Source organism: Strigops habroptila, chromosome 5 (genome assembly GCF_004027225.2).
Source record: "Strigops habroptila isolate Jane chromosome 5, bStrHab1.2.pri, whole genome shotgun sequence".
In the NCBI taxonomy this organism is placed as follows: Eukaryota; Metazoa; Chordata; class Aves; order Psittaciformes; family Psittacidae; genus Strigops; species Strigops habroptila.
Window position 1 is genome coordinate 67869649 of NC_044281.2, and position 26097 is coordinate 67895745.

Here is a 26097-nt window from a genome sequence, read left to right on the forward strand (position 1 = left end):
CGCCCTGGACCGGGCTTCCGCTGTAGCTCCTGGGGTCCCGTTAGCACCGACACGCAGCGCTTGGGGGGCCCTCGCTCCCCCGCAGTGGGAGGGGGGGCTGCGCTCCTCCTGCCCTGTGCTTTCTCCAGCCCCGTCCCCGTGCGGTCCCTGTGGGGCTATCCCGAGCCCTCGGTGCAGCCCGGAGCAGGCTCTCCCCTGGAGCCCTTCCCCCGCCGCCCTCGGCCGTGCCTCAGTTTCCCCGCGGCGGCGCAGGGCGGCGGGGCCGGGCCGGCGGCTCCCGGGAGGAGGCGGGGAAGGACGGGAGGGAGGGGGCGGCCGTGCCCAGCCCCGGCGGCGGCGGCGGGGACCGGGGCGGCTGCGCGCTCCTGCCTGCCGTACCGAGCCGTACCGAGCCGAGCCCCCGGCACCGCCGGCCCCTTCCTGCTGCCGCGGTGAGTGCTGCGGGCGGCGGGGCGGGGGGAGGCGGCGGGCGCGGGCCCCCCCTGCCCGGCGGCGGAGCCCGTGCGCCCCGTCGCGGTTCCCCCCGCCGCCGGGAAGATGCGGAACAAGGGCAGGAAGGAGAGCCTGTCCGACTCCCACGACCTGGACGGCTCCTACGACCAGCTCACGGGTGAGTGCCGCCCGCCGGGGAAGGTGCAGCAGCCGCTCGGGACCGCGGCGCGGGGTCCCCCGCGGGCACCCCAACCTGGCCCCAGGCACCCCGGTACCCCCGGCCCGCCCGCTTCCAGACCCGGCTGAGCCCCGGCACCTGCCCGCCCCGCTTCGCCGCACGCCTTACCCGGGGAGGAGGGGGGGCCGGCGCTGGAGCAGGGGGACAGTCCGGGCCCGCGGGGAAGGAATGCTGCGGGAGGGGTCGGGTTGATCCCAGCCGGGCAGAGGTGTGCCGGGAAAAGGCCCGGGAAAAGGGTGGGATGCTTGAATCGCTTTTGGCCGCCCCCAAGCTCACCCGTCCTCACCGCTTCTCCCAAGCCCCTCGGGACATCAAGGTTTGGCACTGGACTCTCTCTGCCATGGCTTGGACCCCCCTGCTGCACCCTAAGGTGGCACGGCAGCACCCTGGCAGCAGGTTCCCTGGGAACAGAGAGGCTCACCCCAATCAGTAAACCCCAGCAGCACCACAGAGGCTGTTGTCTTCTCCATCATCACCCGGTGTCCCCTAGAGCATCTCTGGAGATGCTTTACTCCTGGGATGGGGTGGTCATGGGACAGGGAGGCCAAATATGACCCATCTGTGACCCTATTGCATCCCCCTCTGTCCTTTGCCCAGCAGGGAACTGCCTGGCATCCCACATCCCACCACATCTGTCCATCCATCGCACCTCATCCCCCACTGTCCGATAGCAAAGCGGCTGGGCTGGAGCAGGCGACACCCCTCCTTTCCCACGTGCTCTCCATGGATCAGCCCAAACCCCATCCCCTTTCAGGGCCTCCGTGTCGCAGCAGCTATGAAATAGAGCAGTAGTTCCCACCTGCCTCCTGGGACCCACGACGGAGCCGAACCTGCCCGTAGCCGGTGGGCCTGGGTGCCCTCGTGCTGCAGGCACTGAGGTGTGTGCACAGGCAGCTCCCCTGAGTCCCGGTGATGCTTTTCCTGCCATGGTCTGGAGAGGATCTCAGGCTTTCCTCTGGAGCTCCGAGGGGGTGGTGGTGGCACAGGGCAGGACCCTGCTCTGCTTTCCTGGGCAGCCCCACGCCTGGAGATGCTGCTTGATGCCTACCCAAACGTGCAGTAGGGAAGATATTTTTGAGCTGTGTAGGAACTTGGAACCCACACACAACTTTTGGTTTCTCCGGTAACTTTAAAATGTCCATATGGATTTAAATCAAACCGAAGTTAAAAATAAACTCCAGTTTCTCTGAGGCTGAGACCTTTTATGCCTAGGCTTACCTGAGAGCTAGCTGTGCAGCAGGAACCTGGGCAGAGGGGAGCCCTGCCCCTGTGCCAGCCTATTCCCACAGGGATGGGGTTGCTGGGAAGCCTCTGGGGAATAAGGCTGGATATATCTGCCCCATTTCCCAGTGTGGGAAACAGAGGCACCGGGAGGGCATGTTGCTCATTTGCCATAGCTGTCAGATCAGTGACCAGCCAGGGCAGAGCCAGTGGTGACACCAGGGAGGAGGGAGCTGGTCCCAGTGGCACCGATTTCCCCTGTGTTGGCTGAACTCAGTGAAGCCATCATCCCTCCCTGTGTTGGGAAAGTTGTTTTTCTCCCAGAAAGAGTATGGAAGTGATGCAGGCAGGAGGAGAGGGGATGCAGCCTTAGCTCTAAGAGGGAGGGTTTAATAGGTTAAGCCCTTGCCTGCTAACCTGGCCTGGGCTCTCCTGGTACTCTGGGGATGTGGTGAGGAGCCTGAACCCCCGTGGGGCCATGGCGAAGCCCCAGAGCGAAGCTGACAGTGCCAGCATGGGCTTAGTCTCCTCCTGCAGATTGGGAGGTCGCTGTCAGCACTGGCTGTTTGGAAGCTCACCCCTGCTTGGGACAGGCATGAGCAGTTCAGGGTGTTCCTGCAGCCTTGGGGAACCCCATCCATCAGGATCTACCAGGGTCTGGGGGACATCTGCCACGCAAGAGCTCTTAACTGAGAGACGATTTGATGTCAGGCAGCCCCACAGCAGCTTCAGTGATTGCTGGTGTGCAGGGCAACAGCAGTTGGTCCTGCTGCCTCCCCATCACTCCCCAGAAACAGAGTTGGGGACCATCATAGCTCCATCTATGCATACCCAGAGAAGGGTTAGCAATCCCCCCCTTCCAAAAGGAGAGGGGCTCAGGGGAAGCAGGACCCCCAGCCATGCACAGGGTAGAAACCTCCACACCTTCCCCAGCAATACACTGGTTTTTAAATTTAAAGAGCTGTTGAGAATAGGGGTGCAGTGGCAGCCCCCCTCCTCATAATAACTCCAGCAGTCCCTGAGCAGAGCAGCCATGGGCTGTGTGGGCCCATGGCACGTGGATGTGTGTGTGAGAGGCGAGGGCATCCGAGTGAGTGAAAGCTCTGTGTGTGTGTGTGTGAGCTGTGGGGAGAGCGGCACTGGCTCCCTGTGCTGGGAACACGGGCTGGAGGCACGGGGGTGACCCGGGATGGACCCTGCCCGCGCCTGGCCCTGATGCAGTGGTGTGGGGTGAGGACAGGCTCCGGCTGTGCCTGGCTGCTGAGCCTGGGGCTGGGCATCCACCAGGGTGTTAAGGAGAGAAATGTTTACATTACACCACTAGGAAATTAAACCGGTCCATTTCTGGGGTATTTGGATGACGCCAGCGAGAAATAAAAGCCATCTATAAATTACATTATTCCTCCAGCCCCTCTAATGACATGAGTGATTAATGTGCAAGCAGAACCCAGAGCCAGTGTCTCGGGACTGCTCTGGACATGGCCCTCCATGCAGAAGAAATGGGAGCCCAGTGCCGCTTTGCCTTGAGGAGCGCAGGTACTGTGTCCCCAACCCCGAATCCAGCAGTGTGAGAGGCGAGGGGGGCTTGGAGGCAGCTTTCCCTCTTTCCTGCCGCTCCACAGGGATGTGTGGGCAGCAGGGCTGCTCCAGCCCTGCTTGGGGAGCAGGGATGGGTGGCTTGTGCCAGCACAGGATCAATACCTGGGCCGTTTGGGGTGGGTCAAACCCCCTAGCTGCGTTTTGGAAGGTTAAGGGATGTGCCTCTGGGGCTGTTGGTTCCTCAAAGGGGATTAGGAGGCTCACTTTTCACCCCCCACTCCTTCACCTCTGCTTTCTCCCTCATGTTGTTATGTTGTGGGGTCTCGAGCAACCACTTTGCTCCACCTCAAAGGCAGCCGCAGAATTTGCGGGAGTGAGCAATTGCTATAGAGACCATCTGCAGAGCTTTGGGATCCTCCTGCCTCCCGAGGCATGGCTGGTGGATGGGGACTCCCTAACTCTTATCAGTTAGCAGCCCACCCAGTGAGATGAAAACTGTAGGTACCAGCATAGTGGCAGCGCAGCATCTGGCTGAGCTGACACTGAGGTGTTTCAGAGGCATCTCTCCTGGTGGCAGTAAGAAATGAGAAATGGGGCTGAGCTGTCCCCCACACCAAAGGGTTGATGGATCAATGGGGTTGGGAGGAAGACAGTGGGAGCCGGGACACCGGTCCCTGCTGTGGGGTAAAGCTGAAGAGCCGTGCTCTGGCAATGCGTCTGCTGCAGGCGGGTCCCAGGTGATGGGCAGATCTAGGGCTGCGCCAGGGGCTGGTTCTGCTGTCAGCAAACCCCGCGGCTCTGTCGTGGCTGCTCACAGCCTGTGATCACCTGGGTGGGAGGAAAATCTCCACAGCTCGCTGTGGTGTAGGACTTCCACCTGCAAGGGGGGTCATTTAATTGCTAGGGTGTAGATAGGGTGTCAGTGCTAGCCTGTCCCAGATAATAGCGTGTATAGGGCGAAATGCTGGGATTGCAGCTGGAGGATGGAGTGATGGGGCCGAGGGGGTGGGAGCAAGGCAGGGAGGCAGGCAGGGGCCGGCTGGTGCCCGGTTGCAAGTGTGTGTGGCAGGTTGTGTGCTGTGCCCGTGGCTGTGTGCTGGGGTGGATCCCGGGGGGGGGACTGGGATGGGGACTGTGCCCAAGACCATGGCAGCACCTCTCTTGTGCCCAGAAAAAGCTCATTCCCTTGGCCAGTTGCTTTCTTGAGCAGCACAGGAACACCCCTGGGTGCACATCCCTGCCAAGGGCGAGCTGCCTGCATCCCTGTGGCCACATGTAGGTTGTTCCCTCCTCCTAGAAGCATCCCTCAGGAAGGGTGACACACACAGATATCCTTCCCTGGGAGGGTCTGGTCCATGGGAACCGAGCCTGCTGCCTGTGCCCTTGCTCCCCCACTAACCTGCCTCCTCCGCACGGCCGCTGCTGCCCCACAGGACCCCCCTCCACTTGCTGCTTCTGCTCCTGCTGCCCGCAGCGAGGCCGGGCTGGAAGCGGGGCTGACCCTCAAGCCAGGTCCCAGCTCCCCAGCAGGTCCCCAGTCATGGTGGGGAAAGAGCTTCCACTCGTGTGCTGGGGTAGGGGCTCCCGTGGGGTCCCCTCTGTGCCAAAGCGCCTTCCCTCAACAGATGCTGCACCTTCCCGGGGTGGTGGGAGCATTGCCTGACTCTGCCTCATCTCTGTCTGCTGTCTCCCTCCCTCTGGCACCTCTACCCCTCTGCCTCTTCTCTCTTTGCTGTCCTGGCTTGTCTGCAGCCCTTTGATGCCAATGCATCCCTTCTCACGGGGTGTTGTGGCCTCTCCTGATGAGAGGCTGGGATCCTGGAGTCCCTGCTGGAGGGGATGCTGCTCCAAGCCTATGCCAGGGCAGAGCTGCACATGGGGTGAGGGGCATGCAAGTGATGCTGCTGGGTACCACTGCCTATGGACAGGCTGGATTTTGCAGGTGGAGAGGCTGGAGTGGAGATTTTGGCAGCCGCTGCTGCATCCTGCAGGCAGAGACAGGTCAGAGCCCACAGGGAATTGATGGCACAGGATTAATTGGCAGGAAGTTCGTGGGTTTGGTCGGGGCGGTTAGATGGCTGATTTCTGCAGATGCTGATGCATAATTCATGGGCTGTCGCAACTTTGGCCAAGGTGTACAGCTCCTGCTGCACAGGGCTGGCGATGCATGGGCACAGAAAGGTTTTGTCCCATGCCTGTGTTGCAGCTAGAGGTGTCCGGCCTTGGTGGTGCTGCTTTCCTGTTGTGTGCTGTGCTGGGACCAGTTGCCCCTGAGCTTTGAGAGAAGGTTTGGGAGGGTGGGCAGAGCTGGTCCCTGGAGCAGGCTCTGGTTTCCCTTGGGCCACAGCGGGTCAATACCTCCTGTCTGGAGCTGAGCCTCATGCCCTTGCCTTGCAGCTGGGATATCAGGGGGTCACCTCAGCCCGAAGGACAGGAGAGACCCCATTAGTAGAGCTGCTCTCCGCCTCCCTCGCTGGCTCTGCTCGTTAGTGGTGTTTTCATTAGGAGAAGTGGTTTGGTTTTGTTTAAGCCAAATTGCTGTGCTTGGGAGATGATAAATCCATCTGCTGGCAAATCACTCTCCTGCCACCGGGATGGATCCAAGCCCTGGGCTTTAATCGTGCTGCAGATGAATGGGCCTCTAGTGAAATGAATCTCCCTGCCGTGCCTCACCAGGGGGAAGAAGGCTGAGCTGGGCAGGCTGCCTCCCCAATGCCATGGTGAGGGTCTCTGGCTTGAAGTGGGGGATCAAAATCTTCTGCTAAGGGGTTGTGGAGCCTTGGGGGTCGTTGTTGCTGAGCAAATGAACTGCTGGGACTGGTTGCAAGTGGCTTTCCTGGGAGCAAATGGGGAGAGGACCTCATTTCCATAAGGCTGTGTGTGGATGCAGGGGTCCTGTTCAACCCACCACCCATGCCAGGGTGCTCTGCCAGCAGCTGGGGCTGGGTGGGTGCCATGCCAGGGGGGTGAGTGGCAGGACAGTGCATGGGACAGGGCTGGGGATGGGGTGCAGGGGATGGATTCACCCCGCTCACAGCAAAGCCCTACTGAGCAGCTTTGCAAAGGGCACATGGCAGCAGGGCCGTGCTGGGTGGGAGGCTCTTATCGGGGTCCTTCAGTCCCTGAGCTGCTGTGGCTCTGGCTGCTTCTGGCTTTTAAGTTAATTTGTCTTCTGCTTCACAAGAGAATGGGTGGTGCAGCCCCTGGGGAGCACTGTGAGTAATTAGCTTGTTTGGAAACAGAGCCCTGCGGCAGGGGAGCTGGGGCAGGATGGCTATGACATTCAACAGGAGCTGATGGGGAGGGGGCTGTCACCCTCGCTGCCTCTGGATTTGGGTCTTCTTGAATGTTCCCTCTCTGGTCTAGACAAGGTGTCACCTACAGACGTTTGTTGGGCAGGGGGTGCACGTGTATGCCCACTCTCTCAGAGCATCATACCTCTCCTGCCTGTGCCTCATGCCCAGTGCTCAGCTCTAACAAGCTGTAGGTGAATCCAGCACTGTCTTGTCTAGAGCCACCCTGCTTTTGAAGCTGTTGAGTTGGAGATCCCTCCTGTTCAGGCAGCCGGCACCTCTCCCAACCCCAGGATAGTGTTAGCATCGCTGTTGAGGGCTCTGAGGTGTGGCAAGAGGGTCAGTGTCCCATCCATGCTGCTCCTGCTCGCCCCATCTGGGGACATGGGGGACCTGGAGATGTTGAGGTTATGGTGCATACAAGCAGGTGCCCCAGCTTTGAGCACTGCTGCAGTGCCCGTCCAGTTCCCGCACCAGCTCCATTTGCAGTGACTGTGCTGGGGGCTGTGCCCTGTGCAGGACAGAGCAAAGCATGTCCCTGCATGCAGACAAGCCTGAGCCGTGCTCCACTTAGAGAGCCTTGGGCTGTACCTGGGACAAGCTGGTGGCTTTGTCCTGGGCAGGAGGGGTGGTGGGGGGTCTGGCTGACCCATGGAGAGGTCCGATGAGCATGCTGCAGCACCAGCAGTGCCCATAGGCTCGGAGCCCTGAGGGCTGGCTCCAGGTTGGCAGTGGAGATGGATGGCTTCACCTGCAGCTCCTCTCTCAGCAGCAGGTCAGAGACAGTGATGGAGTGACTAACTCTGGAGGTGGGCTTGTGATATGAATCTGCTGCCCCAGCTCTGCTGTGCAGAGATGGAGGCAATGACTTGGCAGGACAAGACCCTCTGCACTGTGCTGCTCTTCCCATGAACCACCTCCCATGGCAGTGACATTCCTAGTGGGAAGGAGATCGACAGCCTGAAGCAGAGGGAGCTTCCTTGGCAAGATGCTGCCATGAGAGACTAGCAGGACCCCATGGGGCAGAAGGTGGGACCCTGGCTCTAGGCACTGACCCCAGCAGCAGAGCTGGGATGGACTGGGTCCCTTACTTGTCGTCTTCCCATCACCAAACCCATGCATTTGGACACCAAAAAAGTGGTGTCCAAATTTTAGGGATGGAACGCTGGTGATGGTCTGGCCAGGACCTGAGTCACATAGAAGGGGGTTTCCAGGGCTTTTCCCTTGGCCTGGCTGGGGAAGGTGCAGCCTTATGGGATGTATGAAGGCATCAGCAAGCTCACGTATCCATAGGTCACCCTCAGACCCAGCAGGAGCTGGGGAAGAGCTGTCTGGCTGCTCTTACCTGGATACTGCAGCCCATCCATCCGTGGCAGGATGCTGCTGGAGCTGGGCTGCTCGCTAATGGGATTAGACAGGCGAGCCACTGCCCTCAGCCCATTCCGTTCAGCGTGTCTTCCTAGACTGGATTTTTAAAACTTGCTTTGCTCACAGAAAGCTCCTGGATGGGTTTCTGGGTAATAATCCACCCAGCCCTTCGTCACCTGGCCCAGGGCTCCCCCTGGGACTACTTGGCAGTGGGTTGTTGGAGTCCCCAGTGTGTCTCCATGTGTCCCTGGAGTCCCCAGGAGGTGGCTGGCTGGGCTGGTGACAGCTCTTGATTTACTCCGTGAAGAAATATGGATGAATTTTTAATGGTGTGATTTAGCAAAGCCTCCTGGGGGTGAGGGAGAAGGGAGAGGAGGGTTAGACATCGGGCTGCAGCCTGTGTGATGATCCTCTTTGCCTCCCACTGCTGCCCAAGGACCATGGCAGGCAGCTGCCCACCCTGCCCATCCTGCTGTGCTCTAAGGGGCATGCTGGCATTGGGGGCGTCTGGTGGTAGGGCACAGCACCCCCAGCTCTGGTTGCACCTGCACAGGGTCTCGGCTACCTGTCTGACCCCAGAGCAGGGAGAGACAGCCACTGATGCAGCACAGGCAAATGCTGCAACCCCAACATCTGGCAAATGCAGGGCTTGGGCAGTGCATCAAAGGGTGCTGTAATAATGCTATGGTTACGACTCATCCTGGCATCCCCTGGGGACATCTCAGCCCTCTCCTGGGTGGTGGGCTCTGTCCTTAAGTACCTCTTCCTTTACCCCTGACTCTCCTTCCAGAAGCAGCATCTTCCAAGCCCAGCCCCTGCCCTGTGCTGCTCATGCTGACCCGAACAAATTTCCCTTGGCGCCTGCCCTCCCCTCTGCTGAACAAAGTGAGTCACTCCAGTCACCGGGAATCATTCATGTCATTTCCCCCTCTGCCGCAAAGTCATTAATGTGCGTGGAATAATCTGTTGTGTAACGAAGAGGATCAGCAGCAGCACTGCTCTAGCAGGTGATGCCCGGCCCTGCCTCCCTGCTGCCTTGGCCACTACTGCCCCAGGAGAGGTCAATGTGGTGGGATTGAGAGTTGGGAGCATCCCAGGTCTTCCTGGGGTTGTGCTCCCATGGCTGCACTGTGCAGGCAGTGATGGTTTCTTCTCCCTGAGGTGTTACCTCAAAAAGCATCAAGTCCTGCCTGGACCCCGTTGGGTGGGATGGATCTGTTTGTCATGGTGTTGGTGTCTGCTTACCCTCACACAACTCCTCTGAGAGGGGCTCGTCCCAACTGCTCTGTGGTGACACGGGCAAGAAGTGTCCCTGCACTGATCAGGGTGTGTGTTGTGGCACCCTGCACCCCTGCTACATCCCTGCTTCATACCTGCCATATGCTGCTCCAGCTCCTCTGAGCTTCCCAAGCCATGGGGTCACAAGAGTTTCCCACCAGCAGTCAAATCCCTCCCAGCTTCTTACTTCAGAGCTGGGCACCCCAAGATGCCCTGGCAGGGGTGCAGGCTGTGTGGGACCCTGCATGGCTCGGGACCCTGCAGCCCCAAAATCAGGACTGTGGGTGCTGGGACCCTTGCTCAAGTGATGCTCGCTGTGGCTGTGGCAGATCTGGTCTCTCCCCTGTATGGCAAGGGGGGAAGAAGGGCAGGGGAGAGTGCTTTAGAAGTTAAAAGGCATTGTGGGTGCTGCCCCCCTGCCCAGGGTTAATTTCCTTCTATCCCATGCTTGGCCAGGCATTAATTTAAAGATGCTGCAATGGAGGAGCCTAAGAGGATTGGGCTGAGAGCAGGAGGATTTAGCAAAGGGAAGGGACATGGCTGGGGCTGGGGGGTGCGCAGGGGGCAGTGGTATGCAATGGCATGAGTTGTGCAGGAGGGAGGAGGTGGCTGTGCACCCCTCAGGGCTGAGCCACACTGATATGTCCCAGAAGCAATTGTGGAGATACCCAGTGGCTCCCACCGACCCCTGGAAGGGGACATGGGGGTAAAGCTTTCCTGTCCCCAGGGAGAGCACCGCTACTGGGCAGCTGGGCAGGGAGGGTGCAGTGGGAAATGGGACAGGAGTTTCAAACCCAAGCCTGAAGAAACCCAGCAGACGGGCATCATGCCTGGGTCTGAAGGGGGCAGAGCCCCTCTGGGGTACCACGTCCCATCAGGAAATTTGTCCTCTCGCCCCAGCTGGGCAGTGAGTCCCCTCAGTGCAAAGAGCTACCCTGAAGCAGCGCGGAGAGGGAAGAGGTGGTATTTAATATTTCAAAGCGAATCATTGTAAACCTGCTGCTCTCTGGGGCTGGTCCAGACCCAGCATCCCCTGGGAAGGGGCTGGTATCGTGGCCATCCCAGCCTGATGTGAGCTGGAGAGGGAGGCTCCTTTGGAATCACACATGGGGCAAAAGAGCCTTTTCCGCACCTCCATCGCCCACAGACCCGAGGGTCTCACCTCTGCCCATGGCCACAGCTCTGGGGCAGGCACATGGGTCCCAAGGGGCCGCGGTGGCTCCGCAGCCGCACACCATCCTGCGCCTCCCTCGGCGCTGTTTGTTTTCTCAGCCTGCCCTGCTGTAATTACAACCCGCTGTCACTCTCCGGATAATATGTCTTTCCTTTTATCACTGCTTAATTAAATAACTGTGGGGAAGTGAGGGGCTGGTAACCCCTTGTTTGCCAGCGTGAACTACCCAGTGCTGCTGGGGAGGTCTCTTGGGGCTGGTGGAGGAGCTGGATGGGGATGGCTGTGCCCTGGCTCAGGGAGTACAGTTGGACATGGGGTACTTCCATGCCCCTGAGAGGGATGAAGTGCTGATTTTGTTGTTCATGGGCACAGCATTTCTGGCACTGACGTTTCCAGGCCATCCCTGAGGAGGTGCCCTGGACACAACCACTGTTGCCCCAGCTGTAATTCTCCCTTTGGCTTGGAGCTGTGCCTGCTGCCAGGCTGGAGGAGCATGTGGCAGGGTGCCCGCTGCCAGGTCAGCCACCTCTGCCCACAATTAGTTGGTGCTAATGAGTGTCCCTGGCATCTGCTGGGTCAGTGAGCTCCGCTGAGTATCTCCTCCTGTGGGGCCAGACACATGGGTTCCCCTCCCTGCTCAGCAGAGCATCCTTGGTTGTGCTGTTCATCCTCATCATGGACATGACGCCCTCTGCTCTGCCTCCCTTCCCTCATCCCTTCACCATCTCTTTGCCTTTGCACCTTCCCCAGGAGGCTGGCCCCAGTTTGGGCACCAGCAGGGATGCACCTCCAGGTTCTGCCCTGTCTTGCTCTCGTGGGTGCTGCTTTCTCCCATCCCAGCCATCCCACAAGGTGCTGTAGCACTAGGAATGCTGTCTGTTGTAGCATCCTTGGGAACAGGATGTGGCCCTGTTTAAAAACATGTGGAAAGGGGCAGTGGGAGCACTCCCCCAGGCACTGCCTGTCCCAATCTGATGGCCTGGGGAAAGGTCTGATCTGATGGGCTTTCCATCTACCTGAGACAAAGTGCTGCTCCAAGCTGCGGCAGGGTGGCCCAGCCAGAGTGGGGATTGATGAACATCCCCAAACTGCTGCCAACCCCAAGTTTTGTGTTTGCCTACAGTAAGGAACTGGGGCTCTTTGTGGATGCGATCCTCTCCCTTCCAATGCCAAGTCCCTGTGCCCCAAGTACCCACTGCTGGTTGTCCAAGAGATGTTGCAAGCTATGCTTCCTGTTGGTCTCATGGAGGGTGGGGGCAGCTCTTTGCATTGGTGGTGAGATATACAACACGTGTGACTGGGGTGGAATGGAAAGTGTCCCCCGTTTGGGTACTGGCCTTGCAGTATGCGGCAGCTCTGGGTGTCTTGGGAACGATCTATCTGGGGATGGAGATGGAAAGGTTCTAGGGGCACTCTGGTGCTTCATGGCAGGATGCTGTGGGGAGAGGAGCTTCCTGCATGTGTCATGGTTGTGTGCAGACAGGAGAGCATGGGGTGACCTGTAGGCTCAGGGTTCCTCTCCCTCCGGTGTGCTGCCTGTGCCCCCGCCTGCCCTGGATTTGCAGCTTGAGAGTTGCTTTGCACAGATCAAAGCCTGGGGGCATCTCTCATCTTGGCTTACCTGGGCCCTGCCTGCCCCTCAGCCCAGAGCACAGCAGGGATTTGGAGGTAATCCTTGCAGATGGGATGCTGCTGGCTAATTATAGAGGAGCCTCTCATTTTGTGGGAACCACGGTGAATTGTCCCTCGAGCCCAGGCAGTGATGGTACAAATCTGCTGCTAATTAGACTTGAAAGTCCTCCCGTGAGCTCAGGTGCAGGATGGATATTCGATTATTAACATATTTATTTCTGAGCCTCTCAGCAGGTCTTGCACCAGGAGGCTGTGCTCTCTCCCCGAGAAACTGCCAAGCACATTTACTCCTATCAAGTGTGTTTGGGAGCTCCACGGTGGGGGAGGGAGGCTGTTCAGCAATGCGTGTGCTCATTTTTGGGGGTGTCTCACCAAGATGTGTGCAACAGACATATTGCTGATGCTGGTCCTGGGTGGGAGCATAGCCCCCAGGCTCTGCTCTATGCCTTCCCCCAGCCCCTCTGTCAGGTGGGATGCTCCTGACCCTCATGTCCAGGTGGGAAATCAAAGATGTCGCTTCCCACCTGCTCCAGGCACTGAGTAGGCAGTGGGGATGCATGGAGAGACTGGAGGAATGCTGAGGGCCATGCCCTCCCCAGATCTGGGAGCAGGGCTGGCATCACTTGTGGCCAGGCTGAGATTTTCCCCATCCTATCAACGATGACCCAGCAGTGTAGAGCTGTGCTGAGCGCTGCAGCCCAACACAAAGCTGCGTGCCACAGCACCCCCAAGGAGAGCATCCCTCCCTCCGGTGGAGGCAGACAAACTGTAATGGAAACATTGCCTCTCAAATAACCAAAAATAGCTTTCCTGTCCCCAAAATGTCAGTTGCAAAAGGCAGTCTCAGGGGGTCCCCCCGGGCTGACAGTGGGCTGAGTGGATGCCTTGGAGATGCTGGGTAGGTGGCCCTGCTGCCCCATGGGGCAGAGAGCACAGGGCAGAGGGCTGGAGGGCTGAGAAATTGCTTGGGGTACAGGTGGGGAGAGGGTCAGTGCTGGCCATCAGCCCGGCCATGGGGCTGTGCAGCATCTGGGGTTGAGGCTGGAGAAAGGAGCAGGTGGGTTATGGGCTGTCAGAGGGGCAGCACTGACCCTGTGTGTCCCTTTGCCCTATAAGCCCCCCAGGTCCCGCCAGCCAGGTTGCCACTCATCCAGGGGTTTCAGGGCAGTGCTGGGGTCAGTTGCCATGGGGACAGGTGAGCTGTGGGTCAGGACCTCAGCTCCATCTCCAGCATCGCTTTGCTCTCCACCCTGGCATGTTGCTGTGTGTCCTCATGCAGAGAGGGTCCAAGCTGGGGAGCAGAGGGCAGGCACCTCATTTCAGTGCTGGAGTTATCAACAACAGCAAACACTCAGTGCCTTCAAGCCAAGCCCATTTAGGGGGAGATTCCTGCCATTTGCAGTATGTTTTCCCTCCTCGGGATCACTCGAGTGCTTTATCTCCCTCTTCCAGTTGTGCACCCAGCATGTGCCAGAGCCCCCGGATAAGCCGTGGTGCTAATAGCCTGTGCTGCTCAGCCCAGCAGTGTCTGGCTGGGTGATGGAGGGAGTCCCACTGCCTGGACCCATGCTGCCTGCACACGTGGGAGCTGGGGTTGAATCCCAGCCCATCCCCACTGTGCTTCCTCCTGTCACCGTGCCGAGCCAGCGCTGTTGGTGGCCGAGCAAGTGCTGATTGAAAGGAAATTATCCTCGTGCCTTGACCCATTTCTTGGAGCCCAACCTGTCTATGATTGCATGGGGCTTGTTAATTTGTCACCGTCACTCTGGCTTGGCACGGGGTGGGGAGCATGGAGAGGCTGGAGCGATGCTGAGCTCCATGGTCTCCCCAGATTTGGGAGCAGGGCTGGCATCGCTTGTGGCGAGGCTGATATTTTTCCCAGCCTTGCAATTCAGGAGAGTCTGGTGAGGCTTGGAGTGGGAGCTGGGACAGGCCTGGGGACGCAGGGTGCTGTGCTGGGGATGGAAACCCCTACTGATCCCTGTGGGATGTGTGGAGCAGGGTGGACATCTGAGGGGCAAAATGACAATGTTTCAGGATAAGGAGATGCTGTGGCTGTGTAATTCCCCAGCATGAGCTATGCATCCCCAGATAGTGATGTCCCCACTTCTGAAGACTGTGGTCTTTGGAGGTGCTGGGGACCATGCTGCCTTACTGCCTGATACATCCTGGGTGCCCCCAGCATTGCTGTGCTTTGCAGACCCAGTAAGCTCAGAAATGGCCCCAGGCAGATGCTTCAGGCAGGCTGTGGTGTCCTTGTGTGCTGCTGTGGACTCAATGTGTCAGTGCAATACAGCTGGGCTCAGCTTCTGGCTTTTTTCCCTTCCCTGTGCCTCAGTTTCCCTGCAGATGCTGCTGCTGGTCTTTGCCCTCCCTTTGCAGGGTGTGGAGGGTCTTGGGGTACACCCTAGAAGCTTGAACAGGGAGCAATGAGCCGGTCTCCCCATCTTGTCCCCTCTTCCCCTCTGCTGCTACCCTGTTAGTGGGGGCAATGAATTATTCATGCCCTGGCACGCGGGGGTGTGTGGTGCCAATGGGGCTGACGTGCTGCCGAGCACAGAGAGCTTTTCTGTGTAAATCCCTGAAATATTTAGCAGAACTGACTTAAAAAATACAGCTTAGGAGGAGTTAGTGCCTCAGTGTAACCTGAAAGACCGGGAAGGGATGATAGAGGTTAATGGATGCGCTGGGGTAGTCTCTGGGGGGCTCTGGCCCTGGTCTTTGTCCAACACCTACCACCCAAGTTGCTGGTGGAGCTTGTGTCTGTCCATCCAACCACTTATCCTTTGGGTCTTCTTGTTTATCTCTGCTGTCAGGTGGTGGGGGTGCCCCCCATCCTTTCCCTGCACACCTGTAGGGTGCTTTGGAGTCCAGTGCTGGGCTCAGCCTGCTGGCTGGGGCATGCCCCAGTCCCCAGCCCAGTGCCACTGGAGCCAGGCTGCTGCCTCATCACCTGCAGCATGCTGGCTGCTGGCAGGTTGGCGCTGCGGGACCGGTGCACAGCACAGGGCAGAGCTCCTTCCCTGGCAGTGCCTTCCTGAGCAGACAGATCACGTCATGCATTTTTTAACAGGATCCATCGGCTGAGAATGAGCCGAGCTGTCGTCGCAGGTTTGTGATCAAAGCCAGACGTGCCCTGGCAGCTGGAGGAGGGTGTCCCTGCGCATCATCCCTCTCCATCACACGCCTGATTTATGGGGCAGAGCAGGTTGGGGATCCAGCAGTGCCACAGGTTGCAGGTGTGTTGCCCCTGCATCCCTGGAGGTACCAGGATGGCCAGTGCTCCCCTGCCAGGCATGGCGTGGCAATTCCTGACCCAAGCACCTGAAGATGGGGCAGCCACAATGCAGAGCTAGTGCTGCCATTGGTCTTTGTGCACAGAGCTACACTCCAAAATTGCATCTTCTGCTAGGAGTGAGAGCGTGCTGGGTTCGCTGGCAGCCAAGGTGAGGGAGGAAGGGATTTGTGCTTGTCCTGGGATGTGTTTTGGGCCAGGTTCACAAAGGAGCAAGAGGGGGTAAGGGAGCTGTAGCTGGCTCTGGAGCCAGCTGGCTGTGCCATGGTGAGGCTGCCCTCCAAGTCAGCCTGGGCTGCTGGTAGCTCTCCTTTGGCCTTTGCAAGCTTGCTCTTTCATGGATGCTGTGCACCTTGGTGAGGCAGGAGCCATGTGCTGCCCCATGCTCTGTACATCACAGGCTAAGCCCCAGAGTGCTGGCTTAAGACAGCGTGGACTCACCGTTAGATCATACTGCTTCTTCCACACTGTCTGCCCCACTCTGAGCCTTCCTCCTACCTTCTTGCTTCTGTCCTCCTCTCCTCCCGGCCCGGTGGGGTGGCGGGCGCCTGTGGTGGGCCCATGCAGCACAGTTGTACTGTATGTTTCCCTCTGCAAGCACCAGCAGAGCCCTCGGGCTGTGCTTCACCGTGACAGCACATTCCATGTCAGAGCCGCTGCAAATCCTGCCTGCTAATAGGTATGCAAATTACCTCATTAGTTGCCTTATTTATTTTCACTAGCAGCACTTTTTCAGCACTTTCCCGAGTCCCGGAGGCTGCGTGTCCCCAGAGCTGAGAGGAGGCAGGAGCAGCAGCAGGACCGCACGCAGGGATGGCTGTGTTGAGCCTTCCTCTGCGGATGGCAGCAGCGTCTGGCTCCCACAGAGCCACATCGTGTGTCTGGGATCCCTGCTGCTGGGATGTCCCCCTCCTCATCCCTCGCTGTGGGTGAGTCTTGCTGAGCCCTCCCTCCAGCCGGGAGCTGCCCTATCCCCTCCAAGCAGCCATGGTCTGGCAATCCTGGGATGTGTATGCCCTCCATTCCTGCAAAAAGGTGACTGCTTGATTTAGGTACGGAAAGAACAGTGCATCTGCCCAGTCCCAGTGGACCTGAGTGGTGCTTGAGGTTTGGCACAGAGCTGAAGGGTGCCCTGCATCCTTCCAACCCTCATTGCCCTTCCTCATTAATGGAAATTTGCCTCCTTCCCACCCTGATTTCTATTCCTCTTTAATGGAAATGTGCCTCCATCCCATCCTGATTGCCCTTCCTCCTTGAGGGAGATGTTGACAGATGCTGTCACAGGGGTCTGCCAGCCACAGGATGATTTCTGAGACCCCCCCAGGTGTCCTGGCTGGGGGCTGGAGCCCTGCTCTGCTCCTGTCCCTGGGGCGTGTGGTCTGGGCACCCCCAGGGCTGGCACAGGTAGGAACAGCCCCCGAGCACCAGCCCAGCACGGTGCCCCTTGGGATGTCTGTGCCCCAGGTTGTCCCTCCCCGTGCTGGGCATGCACGCAAGTGTGTGGCTGCCTGCATGGACAGCTGCCTCCTGGCTGTGTTTTCCAGGGGTGTTCACATGCCCATGACACCCGTATCACTGGGATGGGCTTTGCACAAGCACCGGGGGACCCACATACAAATACTGGCCCTGAAGACCTTGATCCAACCACTCCACAGGGCTGTCTGTGCCATGCTGAGCTGCCTGCAAGCATTATGTCTGCTTCCTCCCTCTTCTGTTTATCCTTTATTTTCCACCTTCTTTTCACGGCTGTGCTAATGAATATTTCATGGCCTGGAACCAGCATGAGTTCCCCAGCTGCTCCCTGCCCCCTGCAGCAGGTACCAGCCCAGATGTCGGTGGCTTAGGAAGGATGTGTTTGCCAAGAAACCATCTCAGGAGGAGAGGACCTGCACAGGGAAGGAAGCAGTGGCTCTGGTGCAGGCGCTGTGTCGTCACTGTCCCTCCAACCTGCAAGGGACTGCCAGCAGACCGTGGTGATGGCATGTCCGTGGCCGTCACAGTTCCCGTGCATCCTTGCCCACGTGTGCATGGCCACGCTTGCCTCGACACAACTGCACGTGTCCCCTCCTGTCCCCCGTGTGCCACCAGCCGCTGCAGCCGCCTGAATGAACCATGTCCCCGGTTCACCTCCCGCTGTCCCGGCCGCTCCTGCTGCTGCGCGGTGCTGTGCTGTGGCTCCTCTTAGCGTCAGGCAGCAGCAACGGCGCCGGGGCATGTGTGGACCACGGCACCACACGGGCCGTGACACCGCCGATGAGCCACATGGACGGCTGTACTGGCCGTCCCGGACTCCTGTGCACCCAAGCTGGGGTGTCCCAGCACAGCCCGCAGGCAAGCAGCAGGGACTGGGGTCAGGCAAGTGGGGGACAATGTGGGTCTCCTGTCTCCCTGAGTTTGCCCTGCAGTGGGAAGCTGGGCTGGTCCACATTTTGTGTGGGGCAGCTATTGCCCTTGCCAGCGCCAGAGGACACGGTGAGAGCAGAGCTGGAGACAGAGCCTGGAGCTGTGGTCTTCCTCTTTCGCATTGCTGCAGCTCCAGCAGTGCTGTGTCCCCTTTGTGGGTGAGGGCAGCAAATCCTCTGGGGATACAGGCTGGTTCAAAACACCCCTCTGGGAGATGATGTCCTTTGCCCTACGAGGCACTGTGGGGTCTGGAGTTCCCCGGGGCCTGGGGTAGGGGCTGGGGGACCACTGGCCTCCTGGTCAGAGGAGCAGGTTTGGGAGAACCACAGCCTGGGCAGCAGGATGGGAGGCTGGCGGGGTGCACCCTGCAGTGACACCCGTGGTGGCTGTGACCCAGGGGACATCTTCAGCAGCCTTCAGCACCTTGTGTACAGGTGGGCTCGGCAGCCCTGCTTTGTGGCTTGCTCTTGGTTTCTGCTGGAGGCCTGCTTGTCTTGCCAGGGAGGAAGTGGGTCAGTGACTGAGTGGCTCTGCTGCCTTTCTGCAAGGGCAAGGTGCATGGTCCCTGGTGCCAGCCTGGGGAGTGTGAGCTCGGAGGGAGCCCTGGGATGGGAGAAAGCTGGTTCATGTCTCTGCGCAATGCACCGTCCTTACAAAATACCTGTTGCAGGTTGCTAGGTGCAGGGTGCAGGGGGAGAGGACAGTCCCCTGGCTCAACCCGTGGGTCCCCATGAGCTTCTGTTTTGGTGTCAGTGCACAAGGACCTTTTTGGAGAGCCAAGGGCCTACCCAGAGGGGCGATGCTCCTTTGGAAATCATTCTCCAGTTCTGGACTTGTAGGACCTGGGGATGCTGGTGAGCAGCCAAGCCTGTAGGTGGGGTGGGTGATATTGGGTGCTGGGCTCTTCTCACCCACTGTGTTCCTGCAGGCTGGCATGAGGTGGTCCACACATGTTGATGGGGGGGAACATGAGGTGCCCTGTCCCGCATGACCATCACGACGACAGTGCACTGGATGGCACTTGGATCTCCCACCTGCCCAGGACACACTGGGATGGAACAACTTTCCTGGCCAGGTGGGATCTGGCTCTCAGAGATCTGCATGTTGGCTTTGGGATGGATCTACAAACTTTGTTTGCTGTCACGTCCTGTGGGCTCTGGCACCCTCCTGTGGCTGTTCTGACACCACTCCTGTATCCCACGGGTTTTGGGGATGCTGCGGCCGCCTTAGGCTGGGTTATGCTGGCTGGTCCCGGCGGTGATGCTGTGGAGCTGTCCCTAACTCCCAGCAGTGGGGGAGCACTGCGTTTGCAGGATTTGGCCTTGCATCACACAGCGCACGGGATCTGATCGTTGCAAGAAACTGTCCCAGTGTGTTTGTTTGTGTTGTGGGTTTGATCCAAGAACAGGGCTCCTGATTAGTGTAGATAAGGACGAGGGTCCTAAACCCCTGACCTCTCCCTGGAAGGTGGCAGGGGGGGACTGGGCACTGCTGGCAGCCCATATTTCTGAGCTTTTGCTTGGGGTGGGCGGTCCACAGGGGCTGGGTTCAGTCAGGGTCTTGCATTTACAGACTCCCTACATCTGTGCCTCTGTGCCTCTGTGTCTGCTGAGCTGCCCACTCTGCCTTGGCTGGCCTGGGCTGTCACTTTGCCCTATGGGGTCAATGTCCCTTGCAGCTCTTCCCTGGCCAGGGCCTTTGTGGGTGTATTATTGTAGCAAATGCTGTTGTTCCTTGCTGCAGGGTCTCCCCAAAGCTGGCTCCGCCCTGCAGAGACCAGTGCAGCATCCCATAGTGCCTGCCCCCCCACCCTGGGGCACTGTCCACCATGGTGTGGGGCTCTCTCTTGGGGGTCTGCCCTCCTTTGCATGGGCATAGCCAGCATAACAGACAGGGAGGGATTAGTTTGGAGGGGATGGTGCTTCCTTTGGGAGCAGGGGGTGAGGTTACCCCATACCAACTCCTGGGAGTGCTCCTGCCCCTTTTCTTGAGGCTCCTTGTTAAGGCATTCGTAGGGACTGGGCAGTGTCACTGTTCCTGGATGTACCATGCCTGCACCCCCTTTCCCACCCCCGAGGGACCAGAAGCTATAATTTCCATCAAGTCTCTTTTTGTTCACTTCCTCACCCATTAATAAGAGATGAAGCTTATGAGATAATAGAGCCTGGATGGATGCGGAACCGAGATATTCTGCTGGTGCGCGGTGTGGATGCAATGTGGAGAAGAAACTGTAGCTGGGAAAATGAGACTTGGGGAAGGGATGTCATCTTGAGTCTGCACAGAGCATCTCAGGCTGGCTCTGGGAGCAGGGAATTCCCACTGCCACTATATGCCAGACTCTCTTCTGGCTCTGACATACTGTGCAAGCTAGCAACTCACTGCCAGGCTGAGCTTTGGGGTGAGCAGCTCTCAGTCTGGATGGTCTGGGAGTCTGACTCCTCTTCCTCCCATCATTGTCTCTTTCCCTGTGTGGAGCCAGCGGGAGCACATGCCCAGGGATGCAGGATGCTCGCAGTGCTGGAGCACTGGTGCCACGGGGATGCAGGGCATTTGCAGCACTGGATGGTTGATGTCTGGGGATGCAGGACACTTGCAGCACTGGATGGTTGATGTCTGGGGGTGCAGAACACTTGCAGCGCTGGCTGGCTGGAGCAGAAAATTGATGCCCAGGGATGCAGGATGCTCCCAGCGCTGAATAGTGGGAGCAGAGTGATGATGCCCAAGGATGCAGGATGCTCTTCGTGCCGGCTCCCCTCCGGAAGGAGCATCCTTCCCTGCTCTTGGAGAGAGGCGGCCCTGGGATGCAGCAGTGGCTCATTGGTCAGCGGGACCTGTGGAGTCTGCTGGTTGCCATACCAACCTGCCTCTGGTTCCCGGCCAGCCGGGGCGTGAAGTGCCGGGTCGAGCTGGTGGCAAGGGGCGGACCAGGAGCCAGGGGCAACCCGAGGCTGTGCCGGCCAGGGAGGCGTCCATCCGCCTCTCCGAGAGAGCTGCCTGGCACCGCTGTGCTCCCCCGGCCCCGAGCATCCCCCCGCCGCTACTCCGCACCTCTCCCTGCAACTTTGCCGCACGGAGGGGGCTGGCACGGCTCGGGGCGGGGGGGCTCTCCCGGGCACCCCGCTCTTTCTCCGAGCCTGCGGTCAGCTTCTCTGAGCCTAAGCCCTGGGAGGGGCATCCCCCCCGGCCCCTCCGCATCACAGCCAGCCCGCACGGGAGCATCCCAACACAGATAAACTTCCCGGCGGGCTGCCGGCCGCCTGGGAGCGGGGCCTGGCGGCTGCCGCGCTGCCGTTGCCCGCTCCGCCGGGCTGGACCCGCCGCCGATGCCCGCAGGCTCGCCCCGGGCAAGGAAGGCTCCGTCCTCCGCCGGGCACCGCCTGCTGCTCGGAAGAGCCGGGGGGCTGTTCTCCGGCCGGGAGAGCGTGAGGCTGGGTCCCTGCCCAGCGCGGTGAGCTGGAGCCATGAGCCACTGCCAGCAGCGCTGCAAGAGGCAGCTGGGCCGGGTGATCCGCTTCTTCTACCAGTTTGTCACCGGGACCCTCTCCCAAGGTAGGTGACACCCTGGGGGCCACGGGGGCTCTGTTCTGCGGGAGGGAGTCTCTGTCTGGTGGGATTTGTGGAGTTATTTGGGGAGGGAGGAAGGGGAGACTGTGTTTAGGTGCTGAGCAGTGCTGAGCAATTCAGCCTGAGGCAGAGGAGGTTGCACTGGGCTCTGTGTGGGACAAAGCTGAAGATGCTTATGGGAGGCAACAAGAGCCATGAAGGTCCCCTGTGGACCTGGGGTGATGGGAATGTTTTATATGGGGAGAGGATTGGTGCAGAGTAGAGTGTGAAAAACTGCCGTGCAAATAAATTGCAGCCGGTCTGACCCATCCCTGCCGTGCCAGGCATCCACCTTCTCCAGGGCTGGGGCTGTGTCCACCATCCATCTGGCTGGAGAAGCCCTGGATGTGCCCAAAGGCTGGGGTAGGGACACACCCTGGTGTCTGCATCCGCTCTGGCTCATATCCTGGGATGTCACCTGGCCCTGGGGACAGAGCTGTGTGTTCCCAGTCTGCTGTCACAGCCAGCCCTTGCGCAGCCCAGCCAGCTGGCCAGGACCCCTCTCCTGGGTGTGAGCCCAGAGCCACCTCCTGACCCCAATGGGCACATCTTGGAGAAGTCATCATGTGCCTGTGTGCGCTGGGACCCTGGGTGCCTGGCTCTTGCTCCCGTCCCTGAGCTCCCATCATGGGGGCGGATTGCCCCCCCTATGGTCTTTTCCTGCCTGGGACCCCTGGGCTGCCCCTCCAGGCCACATTGGTGCTGGGGAGGGACATTGTTGGAGCTTGGGGAAGGCCTTGTTGGGCCAGCGTGGCAGCGTCATGCCTTGGAGCAGGGCTGGGACTGTCACCGCCTTCACAGGGACCCAGCCTGCCAGGAAAAGCCCTCCCAGGCTCTGTCACCTTCTCAGCCAAGGGAGCCCCTGGGTCTCCCCAGCCTACACCCATCCTTGGGGGCCAGGGTTGGCGGGGGGCACTCTGGGATGCTCTTGGTGCAGCACTGGGGGCTGGGACACAACAGCAGTATCCGCCCTGTGAGCCATGCCCAGCTGCCGTGCCACCTCCCTGCCCGCGGAGACGCGAGCCCTGCAATGGAGGGTCCCTAAACAGCGGGGGACAGTCCCCTGTGCCCAGCAGTGTGCCAGGCTCCACAGGCTGGTTGTGCCAACAGACAGCGCCGGGTCTGTCCGTGCTAGTTGGCTCCATTGGGCACTGGCCAACTAGCCGGGAGTGGAGGGGCCAGAGGATGAGTCAGCTGAGTCCAGCCCTGGGTGTGAGAGCCAGAGCTGCAGGTGATGCAGCGGAGTGGGAAGGAGACCTCAGGGTGTTCCCATTCCCACCACCTGCAAGGATGTCCTGCAGGTCCTTGTCCTGGTGTCCTGGGCTTTGCAGTTGGGCACTATGGGGCTGGCAATGTAGCGGGTGTCCCCATGCCAGGGACACACCTGCTGGGTGCGCAGAGTGCTGGGATGAGTGCAGAGGACAAGGCTGGCAGTGGAGTACTGGCTACTGCTCATCCTCTTCTTGGTGTCCTCCCAAGCTCTGGGACAAGCTGAAAGAAGGTGAAACCCAGAGCCAGGCATCTCTGTGCCCCTCTAAGTCTCAGAACTCAGGGTTGGGAGCGGGATGTGGGGCTGCAGCATCCCCTCCTTCCTAGCTGCTGCACCAGTCCATGTGGCACATGGGTCACCAGGCTGCAGTTCCCCTCCAGCTGTTATCCTCCCCTATGAGCCCCTTCTGGAGGGCAATAAGATCCTCTGCCTTCCCTGCACAGGTGAAGGAGGTCCTGCAGAGCTCACTACAGAGGGCACTGGGTGCCCAGCCAGGTGGGCCCTGAGGTGGGTGTCCTCCCGGGTGGGTGCCCTCCCTGGTGGGTGCCCTGGGGAGCTAACGAAGGACGGGTCGCCCATGGGGGAAAGAGAAATGACTCAATCAATTAACCAGATTAAAACTGTGACTTCACCTCCCAAAAATAGCATTTCGCCAATATTTTAATGTGCTTATTAATAATCTGCTCCCGCTCTGATTAGCAGCGAGGTAATAAGGGATCAGCTGTAACCTAAATTTAACTCTCCCTAATGGATGATGGCCCCGAGAACCAAAAAAAAAGGAGAGGTTCCTATCCATCAGGCTGGCTGCCCTGGCGGGTCGGCAGCGCCCAAGGGACCTGGGCAGCTGCTGCCCAGATGTGCCCAGGGACCATCACCTCTGCTGTGGCCCAGTGGTCCTATGGCAGATTTTGGGGGCACTGGGCTAGGAACACCATTAGTGCTAGCACACAGGGGTTGCTCCCAAGCAGGGCAGAGCCTGACTGTGGTCAGGGTGCATGGTCCCCTCCTGAAGAGACAGGCCCCTTGGCAATGGGTGACTGCCCTGCTCCCTCCTCATCTGCTCCTGTTCCACAGCGGGGGACAGTCCCCTGTGCCCAGCTGCTGGGAGGATGGGAACAGGGACCAGCTACCTGGCTACCCAGCGGCTCTGGGTGTTGCTCCATGCATGTCCATGGCGTGCTGTGTGCACAGAGCTGCTTTCCAGGCAAGAAACCTTGTTCCTGGGCACTTCTGTTTATACACAGCGGGTGGCTGGTGGGGTGTTTGATTTTAGCTGGCTGGCAGGGCTGCACTGCCGGCAGCACTGGAGAGCTGGGGCAGGGGTGGCTGGGCAGGGGTCACTTCATGGCTGTTACTGTCACAGCACAAAGTGGCACATGTGGCATGGAGTCAGTGCCAGCAATGGGGTGGCCGACCTGGCACAATGTTAGAGGGCCTGTTGCCCTCCCAGTGCTGAGCCATGGGCATGTGCCGGGGCCACTTTGCCACCCTGTGCTGGGTAGAGCAGCAAGTCTTGGGTGAGAGAAGAGGGAGTGGGGGACAGACTTGTACGCCTGAGTTCTGTGTCCTTAAAGGGGCACAGCTGAGATGATGTTGTGCTCCTCACCACACACTTGGGTGGCCACGTCCCCTGGCTGTAGCTGCAGGGGTTGGGATGGGACATCCTGCGTACAAAGAGTTGTTGGGGTGAAACACTTGGGTCCAGCATCTTTCACAGTCACATGTCCCACGGGGCAGCTGATGGGGCCGAGCGTGGTCTGGGGATCGGAGGTGTCTAAGGCATGGGTGTAGTTAGTCCCCCTGGGTTCGGGGTCTGTGAGTGAGTGTGCCCAAACCCACAGCGGCACGGCCTGAGTGCACCCGGCATTGCAGAGCAAGAACTGCGGTGGTTGGCTCTGACTCGAAGCTGAGAAAAGCGGATGCTGACCCAAGGCATCCCTGGGGAGGTTCTACGCTGGGGTGCAGGGGACAAGGTGCTGGCACTTCTCTGCCCAACCTAGCTCTTTGTGCCAGCAGGACTGCAGAGAGACCTTCCTTCAAGGCCCACTGTCTGGAGCAAGGACAGGCGCAAGCATCTCAGAGGAGATCCTGGCATTCGCCAATCTGGGGCTGCAGCATCATTCCTTGGGGAGCCCTGTTTCCAGGACTCCCAGCTCTTCTTGCAGGGTGGCTGAGCCCTCAAGGTCCTGGGGTCATCAGTGAACTCAGAGCAGCCATTGGGCTGTGGTGATGCCTTGCTGGCCCTGTGTCACAGAGATGCAGCCACATGTGTAACAAGCCCCGTCTGTTCTCTGCCCCCTGCTTCTTTCTCCTGGCTGATGGTGCCACTCTCCCCCTGGGCTGGGAGGGTTATTTTTAACTGTTTGCCATGTGCTGCCTGAGCACAATTAAGGTAATTGGTTTGGGAGCCTGGCTCTCACACAATGCTCCCAATTACCTGCCTGCCTGCCCATGCGGCCCCCACCTCCCTGCCCGTGGTGGCCGGCTCCTCTGGCGGGGGGACTGCCGGGACACGGCTGCCCCAGATAGCGTGGTGGGGCTGGGCGGGGGGCACGGGCAGGCACAGGGGATGGAGCCATGGAGAGGACATCCCTGCACAATGACAGCCTGCTCTATGCCTCCCTGATAGCCATCCTCCTCCTCATCTCCTATTGGTTCACCACACGCTGCTTCAAAATCATCAGCGGCATTGAAGGTACGGGGCTGGGGACATGGGGGGACAAGGTGACGCTGGCCCATCCTGTCCCCTTTCATAAGCCATGTGGTGAGGCGAGCCAGGCACTTGGTGTGGCAGAGCGGAATCGGGAGCCCTCTCTGCCTCTCTGGGGCACCTCCATCTCCTCCTCAGTCACTTTGTTCCTCCTGGTTCTGTTCCGCTGTGTGTGAGAGCAGCCACGGCTGAGTCGTGGCAGTGCCCAAGGCTGCTCTGGGGGCATCTGGCTCTGCTGTGCAGCTGGAATCTGGGTACCACTGCCCCTCGCTGTGGGATGGGGACACAGACGGCACTCCCTAATGCCTCCCACTCTGTGTGGGGTGCCCAATGCTGGTGCCTCAACCTGCATTTTGGGGCTCTCGGTCCCTTTGGGCATAACCTACATCTTTGCTCCTCATCTGGTGTGTTGGGTTGCTCTGGGATGTGGTGGGGGTCCTGGTTTCCCTGGTGAAGGGTCTCTCTAAGCCTTGCTGCAGTGGGACGTGCATGCTGGGGGCTTTGCAGGGTGAGACCCCCAAGGCAAGGAGCAGGGCAGGAGGGGTGGCACTGGTGCCATGTGTCCGGGGACGGGCAGGGCCTCTCCTGCCCAGGAGTGCGTTATTCCATCCGTGTGACCTCTCCATGCAAGGCTCAGCCAG

General features: G+C 59.5%; 1 protein-coding gene across 3 annotated transcripts in view; it reads left to right on the forward strand.

Moving 5' to 3' along the window:
- The first annotated feature begins 417 nt into the window (after positions 1 to 417).
- Positions 418 to 26097, forward strand: part of KCNIP2 (potassium voltage-gated channel interacting protein 2) — a 43755-nt gene continuing 18075 nt past the window's right edge. For 2 of the 3 annotated variants that reach the window (XM_030485781.1, XM_030485782.2), the window contains exon 1: positions 21298 to 21422. In XM_030485781.1, the coding sequence (XP_030341641.1) occupies positions 21335 to 21422 (88 nt within the window). In that variant the 5' untranslated portion in view covers positions 21298 to 21334. Of the gene's footprint in view, positions 611 to 21297; positions 21423 to 26097 lie in introns of those variants that run through there. The other variant, XM_030485783.2, reaches the window with a different exon arrangement.